Here is a 9,145-nt window from a genome sequence, read left to right on the forward strand (position 1 = left end):
GGTTACAACAATGCTCAACAAGTCAGATTTGGTAGGATTGTTTCGGCCATCTATTACAGTGCTACCCCACAGTATAATTCACCACATAACATTAGCTACACCTGTATGGTGGGTCGTCTCCTTTAATGGTATGACAGCAAGTTTATTTTTTGTTAGCAAACATTACTTGTGGCTATTTCATTGGAATGAAAGCACATAACGTGGACAAACGTGAAGTGAATAAAACTTTAATACATTACCTCGTACATGAACATGATTTGAGTCATGTCATGTCGATTTTGGTGGTAAGCAACAGCAGCAGCAACTCCCCAACAGACAGCAGATCACACACTTCTCCATGACATACTCAAACTACATCTTATTTTAGTTTTTGACTGAGAGTAACATATTATTACAAGGCACAATAATGAATCCTATCTACTGATGTATCTGCTTTTTTTTTTTTTAGAAATGCCTATTGCTACTAGATAACTGTTTATTAATTCAAACATTCAATAATTCATATAATGTATGAACTACCAATAGGGTTATTTTTTGTATTTTAGTATTATTCAGCAATTTTCTGAAATAGCACCAAAATGTGTTTCACTTTTACTTTATACTTTGTTCAAAGGAACCCGCTTGGTTTAGTGAGTTTGAAAGTTTTTTGATGTTTGTTTGTGTTTCATCCTCTAGCATTTCCATGTACCTTTACCATAGATAAGCACAACTGTGATTCCCGGTGAGAGGTGCATATATAGCTGCAGTGTGTTTGTATTTATTCAGGTGCACATGATTACACAGCGTACACAAACGACTGCTGTGTCAGTGTATGTCTGTATGTATTTACCCATGTCCTCCTAACACGCTCTCTCTCTCTCTCTCTCTCTCTCTCTCTCTCTCTCTCTCTCTCTCTCTCTCTCCCTCTCTCTCACCCCTCTCTCTGTCTGTCTCTGTCTCTCTCTCTGTCTCTCTCCCCCCCCTCTCTCTCTCTCTCTCTCTCTCTTTCTCTCTCTCTCTCTCTCTCTCTCTCTCTCTCTCTCTCTCTCTCTCTCTCTCTCTCTCTCTCTCTCTCTCTCTCTCTCTCTCTCTCTCTCTCTCTCTCTCTCTGTCTCTCTCTGACTCTGTCTCTCCCCCCCCTCTCTCTCTCTGTCTCTCCCCCCACCCCCCCCCCCCCCCCCCTCTATCTCTCTCTCTCCCCAGGTAACGACCTGTTCCTGGTGGCGGTCCATGAGTTGGGCCATGCTCTGGGCCTGGAACACTCCAACGACCCCACAGCCATCATGGCTCCGTTCTACCAGTACATGGACACAGAGAACTTCAAGCTACCTCACGACGACCTGCAGGGAATACAGAAGATTTACGGTACTTAACCTCCACTCTCCTGTTGGATAGGACTTGGATGTGAAGAGAAGGTGCAACTGTAGTTTGATGATTGTCGAAGTATTATTGACCAGGTTATAGTTTTTTTGAACCACAGCAACTTCATTCAGTGGCTGCTATTGAAGATAAAAAAGGATGAAAGATCACTTTGAAAATGTGCATAACTTGTTATAAATATAATTACAAATTACAAGTCACAAACATTGTTTGAAATTTCTATTTCCAACAGCAACCTCATAATATCTCACAAAATACTAATATTCTTTGAGACCCCCGACCCCCACCCCCATCCAAATGCAACAACAACAACAACATCTGGTTGGTTCTCATTCCCTCTCAGGTCCGCCCGACCGCTCCCCTCAGCCCACCAGACCCCCGCCGACCGCCTCCCCGCCCCGCCTGCACCACCCGCCCTCCGACCCCCGGAAGCACGAGCGGCAGGTGCGGCCCCACCGCCCCCCCCAGGGGAACAAGCCCACCAACCCCAACGCCAAGCCCAACATCTGCGACGGGGGCTTCAACACCCTAGCCATCCTCCGCCAGGAGCTGTTTGTGTTCAAGGTATACGTCACGGCTCCAACCGACCCGTGGTCCCGCATCACAGGAAGTGGACGTTTACTGTTAAGTGGTTAGTCTTAGTCTGGGCCTGGAGTCAGTCAATCTGGCCCAATCCCATATCCAGAAGTCAGCATTTGTGGTGTGTATGAGAATGGATGAAGAGGGAACAGAATACAGATTATTCAGGGCAATGCGACGAAGCTCAACCAATTTCAACTTCGATGTGTGTTGATTGGACCCCACGTGCACTGTAACCATGTTCACGTTTGCAGCATCTGCTATGAATATTGAGAAGTATTTTTGTTGTATCTATAATTAATCAGTGTGTATGTGTGTGTGTGTGTGTGTGTGTGTGTGTGTGTGTGTGTGTGTGTGTGTGTGTGTGTGTGTGTGTGTGTGTGTGGTTGTGGTTGTGTGTGTATAGGACCAGTGGTTCTGGCGTGTACGGGACAACTCGGTGGTCCCGGGCTACCCGATGCAGATCAATTACTTCTGGCGAGGCCTGCCTTCCAAGATAGACGCCGTCTACGAGAACAGTGAGGGGAAGTTTGTCTTCTTCAAAGGTGAGACACAAAACAAGGTGTCGTTGGGAGAGTTGATGGGGTTGATAGAATCAGGGTAAAACCTTTCAACAAGAACAAAGCACAAGTTGTATGCACCAGTGACTAGGCTATTGACGTGTGTATGTGTGTATTTACGTGTCAGCGTGTGAGTGTGTGTGTGTTTTTTGTTTTCTTTTATCTTATCTTAGCTGATACTAAGTGGATGTTGCTCGCTGGCGCCAGAATTGGTGATGCAAACGTATGTGTGTGTATGTGTGTGTGCGTGTGTATGGGTGTGTGTGTCGTGTGTGTTTTTTTGCATGCGTAATGTGCATGCATGTGTGTGTGTGTTTGTGTGTGTGTGTGTGTGTGTGTGTGTGTGTGTGTGTGTGTGTGTGTGTGTGTGCGTGCGTGCGTGCGTGCGTGCGTGCGTGCGTGCGTGCGTGCGTGCGTGCGTGCGTGCGTGCGTGTGTGTGTGCGTGCATGCGTGTGTGTGCTGCGTGCGTGCACGTGTGCATGTGTGGATGAGCCATCCCTCCATCAGGGAGATTAACATGACATCTGTCACCCTGTTCCTCATGATTTATTTATTGACTCAGAGAAACATGACTGTATGTGTATGTTCACATGCACATGCTTCAGTGTATGTGTGTGTGTGGGGGGGGGGGTGGTGAATGGGTGCCTTAGGCAGCTCCCTGCCTGAGGCATTAAGAAGGGAGTGAATTAAATGAAGCCATAGCTTCAAAGGAAACACATAACAGCTAGTGCTGGCTGATTTGCTGTGGTGTCGTGGCGGCTCACAGATAATCACACATGTGACACACAGTCACCAGGAGCGAAACAAAGTGATTCAGCTCGTCTGGTACACTGTGGATGGTGTGCAGGAACACTGTATTCACTCATTTCTTCATCCATTTGAATTGGCCAAAAAATTGCATCAAAGCATTCTAATGCAGTAGACCTAACAGTGAGACCCGTAAGGTTCTGCTGATCTGCTGTTTTCAGGAGTATTTGACTCTATGCCGAAAGGCACTTGGTTCAATGCCCCTCATGTCTGTAGTTTCCCTGTTGCCACCTTTGAGCCCGCTGCCCTTAACCCCCGACTCCTGCTCCTCAACGCCGTGGAAGCTGTCACAGAACAGACAGAACCCCGCGTGGCTCCGAGAGTCCCGGGCTCTGTGCTCCGCTCTGATGGGATGTGCTCCTGTGTGTCTCTGTTGTCCCTGTGGGGGTGTGTTTCGCAGGCAACCGTTTCTGGGTGTTCAAGGACACCACCCTGCAACCCACCTACCCTCAGGACATCTCTCTGTTCGGCAGCGGCATGCCCACGCAGAGCATCGAGACGGCCGTGTGGTGGGAGGACGTGGCCAAGACCTACTTCTTCAAAGGGGACAGGTGTGTGTCCGCAGCGGGACGGACTGAGTCCTCTGGTGACCGAACCCCGTTCTGAACCCCGTTCTGAACCCCGTTCTGAACCCCGTTCTGAACCCCGCTCTGAACCCCGTTCTGAAGTTTTGAAACCCTTATTGATGACCTAGCCGCCATCTTGGTTGGTGTCGGTTCTAAACACTGAGTTTGGGAGGGGAACTGAATGTAGAATTGCGCATTCAGTTCGCCCCCACCCACCTAGTGTTTGGAACCAAAATGGCCACAAGGCCCGTTGACCTATATGTGATGTAATGAGGCCGACGTGGCACGTGCACCCACTTGTTACCGCTGTTACCGTTCAGCCTAATTGGAGGGTTACCTAACCCTGGTGGAGTAATTGAGACCCGAGAGTATATGGAGTTTAGGAATTATCTATTTTGAGTGACAGTTTGCTCCACATTAACTAACTTGACATCATGATGTAATGTTGAACTACATGGACGATTTGCCATGAATTAGTGATAGAGGAGCCTTCTGCCTTAGAGATTGGTCTGGATGTTACTGGAGGTCATAGGCCTGAAAGACAGTTAGAAAATGTGGCCTATGAAGAGGGAGAGAGACAAGGCAGATTAACGAATGTCCTTCTTTTTCCCTTTTGTAGGGTTATGTCTGTGTGTGTGTGTGTGTGTGTGTGTGTGTGTGTGTGTGTGTGTGTGTGTGTGTGTGTGTGTGTGTGTGTGTGTGTGTGCGTGTGCGTGTGTGTGTGTGTGTGTGAGACTTTGTTTTCTCTGTGTAAACATATTTGTACATATATACATGTCTAGTTCTTTATGCAGTGTGTTGATGGTGGCTGTGTTCTGGCCCCTGCAGATACTGGAGGTACAACGAAGACATGCGCACCATGGACCCCGGCTACCCCAAACCCATCGGCGTGTGGAAGGGCATCCCGGACTCGCCCCAGGGCGCCTTCGTGGACAAGGCCAATGGTATGAGTATGTGTACCTTTTTTTACTCTCTCGCGCTCCATGTCACCAGCACCGCACGGGGACTAGCGCCGTTACGGCGCCCGTAAAGGAGAACTACCGTCAGGGAGGGCACAAACACACACGCTGGGGCACAAAGGGCACACACACACACACGCTTCGGGATAAAAGGTCAGAGTTCAGCACACGTTGGAGTCACAGCCGTATAATCGGTATAAACAGGGAGGCTTAATCTAAGCTGGGACCCATTATACTTTATTACACAGGCCTGTGCAGCCGTTAATGATGAAGACTATCGATAACAATCGGTACGCCGCTGGTCAGTAGAGAACGTAAAGCTAGAGAATGGTGAGAGAGAGTGAGCAGTTAAATCCCCCAGCGTCCTTTAAGGGAAGAGTAGCAGCACAAGTGATGGATGTAGCGGCGGCCATTCTTAATCCGTCTTACATAAACTAGCGGGAGCACGTCACATGTTGAGCCTTTATGGTGACACAGTCCGAATGTACATCTGGCCACCGCGAGCCACAACAACTTAATAACTTACTTACACTCCCTGCAGCCTTCCTTTTGTGTAAGTTTTATTTAAAAACAATAATAATAGTGTCAATTTAGAACATAATATACTCTTACATGTTAAGCAAGAGAGGACACAAACATGGAACGGCACATTTGATGCCAGAGTGAGCCAACCCTGGGTTTATAAATGTAACAAAATATGAATATTTATATATTAAGAGCCTTTCTCATAATTATGTTACAGCGTTTGATGGAAGAATAACAAAGCACCACCTACACAAATTATCCTGTACAATAAGTACAGGATATTTACTCTTTACTACATTATATATATAACAGATGATTGATCTTGTGACTCTCTTAACAAATTAGCCTAGCTAAGTGAGTTATATTAAGACCAGAGGCAGTCCCATAGATAATATAACAATTATGTAGTTAAGTTAATGCTTAACAAACACTTAAAGAAATTTAATTAAGTTTATTTCTTCCCACCATGCGAGTGTAGTTCGCTGTTAAGATATAGACATTTGCTCCATTTACAACCGTAACTAATATTTTGCTTGCTGTGTTAGTTCTAATGCAAGGTCTCTAATAGTCGTACCGTTTTACTTTTGTGATCAGTATCCAGCGACGTGAACATGATTTGAAAGCATGGTTGTTCCCCTTGGATGATATTCTACCATTCCAGGGTAGTCAAATTGCCCTTTTAAGTGTTTTTATTTGACGGTTAAATGATGAGTCCGATTCTGAACGCTGTTCTTCTCTACGGCTCAACAACGCCTCTGTCAATTTAGATAAAGCCAAGCATGTTATTCATTTTAGGGGAATTAATGGAGAGACAAAAAAAACACAATGTAGCAAAAAAAGTAATAATAAGTATATTCTAAACTTCGAATACTTTATTCGAGACTATAGGTGAGAACAAAACTCTTCGACGGTGGTGGATTTGGAGGTTGAAGACCTCAACTCCGTGTCTTCACCTCATTAAAACGTAAAAAATAAACCCTTTAAAACTGGGAGGATAAAAGGAGCACAACCATGCTTTCAAATTCAAGTTTCATTGACATATTCTTATAAAGTAAGTGCAAAAAAACAAAAACACACCATGTCAAAGCCCAAATGAACTGCCCTTGTCACGGTTAGCGACCAGGGCCCGCTAACTAAGCACAGCCGTCGCAAAGAGTTGCTACCAAGACATTTTCCTGAAATTCTTGGTCCAAGATCACTATAATGTCGAAAGAAAAAATCGATATTATCGGTTTCCATCCCCACCCATCGACATCCCACTCTCCACAATATGGCCAATACCTAGTCGCGCTGTGTGAATGAGGGGAACCCAATATCCTCTCCCTCTGTGTGGCCCCCAGGCTTCACCTACTTCTACAAGGGCAAGGAGTACTGGAAGTTCAACAACCAGATGCTGCGCGTGGAGCCCAGCTACCCGCGCTCCATCCTGCGGGACTTCATGGGCTGCGACGGCCTGCCCGCCGACCACGACTGGGACTGGAGCCCCCCGATGGTGGAGGAGCGCCACTACGACGGCGGCGGCGGCGGCGGCGGCACGGGTGGAGGCGGTGGCGGCGGCGGGGGCGGGGGTGACGTTGACATCGTCCCCAAGCTGGACCCGGCGTCGGGCGGCACGGAGAAGGCCGTGGCCATCGCCATCCCGTGCGTGCTGGCGCTGTGCATGATGGTGCTGCTCTACACCGTCTTCCAGTTCAGGAGGAAGAGCACGCAGCGCCACATACTGTACTGCAAGCGCTCCATGCAAGAGTGGGTGTGAGGACAACGCTACACTACGAACTGAGCCGGACTCAAATCAATGAACTTGTATAGGAGGGATGGGGAGGGGAGGGGGGAGGGGGGGGGGGCTCTGTCGGTGGTGTCCGTGTGATTAAAACATTGAAAAAAAAACTTCCTTGAGTACTGCACATTGGAAGGCGCAGGAAGGCGTGCTGGACATTGAGGCTGCCTCCTTGACCCAGTCGTCAGACTCTTGCATTAAAACTCTCGGAACTCTTCGTCTGCTCGGCTGAGGCGGAGAGAGGGGTGAGGTGAGGTCAACATCGTCTTCAAGAGGAGGAGAGGGATGGAGAGAGATCTGGAGAGGATTTGAGGGAGAGGACGAGACACTCCTCGGTCCGACCTGTGTGTACATTATGTATCTGCTTAATCTCTCTTTTCTTTTTTTTCTGTATCTTGAAAATGAACTCAATTAAGCCAGACAGCCGAGAGGGAAGTATTCCTGTCTCTGCACGCCTCTAGAGCTGCTGTCAAGCGGATGAATTAGATATAGGCTACTACTTTCCTTTTTCCTCTTTCTTTTAATTAACTCGCCCTCTAGCTGTGCTTCTCAAATTGGGAACCCTGTAAAAAAGATTGCTGACATCGTGAAGAAGTAATGCGCACCAAATATTATCTTTACTTCCAAAGACAATGGCTTCTGTTTTTGTTGCTGTTTTCTGGGGATCGGCCATGTTTCCATGGCAGTCACATGATGGTTTTCAGCCATCTCAAACTCCTCTCTGACTACACCCATTACGTCTGTTCCATCTCCTGAATCCCCCCCAACGCAACGCAAGCTGCGATTTATTAAGAGCCAGCCACCAAGGGCTGTTGCTTCAGTCTTCATAAGCAGGAGCCAGAAATATTTTCGGAGACTGCCTTCACACATTTATCACAATTAGCGGCCTCCCTCTAACTCTGGCGCTCTATTCTTCTCTTTCCCTCCCTTTTCATTTCTTTCCCCTCTTTCCAAGTATAGCCGTCTTCTGCAGGACCGGGCAAAGAAGTGTGTCACCCCAATTCTAATTTGAAAAGTCATTCATCTATTACTGATGGGGTTTTTTGTAGCCTTGACTGAGCGTGCCAGATATGGAAAATATGCATCTGTGTGTCTGTGTCCGGGGATGAAAGTGTGAGTAAGGGTGTAATAATGTGTAAATATTTCAATTTCAACTGTATGATGAAAGAAATTGATGGGCCATCGTGCGTGTTTAAATCTAAGAGGCATGCGTCAATCTGAGAGTGTGTGTGGTTCCTGGGCAAACCGTCTTTAAATGGCCTGTGGTCGCCTACCATCCATATTATAATGCAACTGTAAGGCATTGTTGCTGTTCCATGTTTACTTGAAATAGACTCAAAATAAAACCATTCATGTACATGATACTGCCTAAGGAAAATTTCTTCAAACAATTTCAGATCAAAGCCACCTTGAAACATTTGTTTTGAAATGTTTCAACTTATAAAGAGAGTCAAAATGGTGTCATCACCTAGTTCCAGAACTACGTACTACGTATATTGACTCTCTAACTGTCCTCACCAACACAGTCCGATCCACTGGGTGACTGCACCCGTGGCTGATGGGTGTTGTAGTCCAGCAGAACCAGGGGCTGATATACTACGTAGAACGCCCTCTGCCTTCAGTTGTCCTGTCCGCCGTCTTAGGGGTCTTCAGGGCTCATACCTAGACAGTATCTCCATGACAACTGAAGGCCCTCAGTGTATACTGAGGGCAAGAGGGCGATTACTGAGGGCAAGAAGGTGTATACTGAGGGAAAGAAGGCAATTACTGAGGGCAAGAAGGTGTTTATTGAGGGGAAGAAGGTGTACGCTGAGGGCAAGAAGGGGTTCCTAAAGTGGGTTTTTGAAATGCAGCAGCTCCTTTCTCTCTCATTGACTGTATTCTAGAAAATACATCAGCAATCACTTTTCAAGGATATTGGTTAACCCTGAGACCTTTCAACAACTATCAACTTAACAGCCTATCAATGAACAAAAACAGACTATAACAACTTTACAGTGGCTGTCGTTGTA

The 9,145-nt window shown here is 46.8% G+C and overlaps 1 protein-coding gene across 1 annotated transcript in view; it reads left to right on the top strand.

The window, feature by feature from the left end:
• Nucleotides 1–7,112, top strand: part of mmp16b (matrix metallopeptidase 16b (membrane-inserted)) — a 17,259-nt gene extending 10,147 nt beyond the window's left edge. The window contains exons 5-11 of the mRNA XM_056596861.1: nucleotides 1,183–1,344; nucleotides 1,703–1,923; nucleotides 2,345–2,483; nucleotides 3,707–3,857; nucleotides 4,701–4,816; nucleotides 6,697–6,846; nucleotides 6,925–7,112. Coding sequence (XP_056452836.1) covers nucleotides 1,183–1,344; nucleotides 1,703–1,923; nucleotides 2,345–2,483; nucleotides 3,707–3,857; nucleotides 4,701–4,816; nucleotides 6,697–6,846; nucleotides 6,925–7,112 — 1,127 coding nt within the window. The remainder of the gene's footprint in view (nucleotides 1–1,182; nucleotides 1,345–1,702; nucleotides 1,924–2,344; nucleotides 2,484–3,706; nucleotides 3,858–4,700; nucleotides 4,817–6,696; nucleotides 6,847–6,924) is intronic.
• The last annotated feature ends 2,033 nt before the right edge of the window (nucleotides 7,113–9,145 follow it).

This window comes from Gadus chalcogrammus, chromosome 8 (assembly GCF_026213295.1).
Source record: "Gadus chalcogrammus isolate NIFS_2021 chromosome 8, NIFS_Gcha_1.0, whole genome shotgun sequence".
In the NCBI taxonomy this organism is placed as follows: Eukaryota; Metazoa; Chordata; class Actinopteri; order Gadiformes; family Gadidae; genus Gadus; species Gadus chalcogrammus.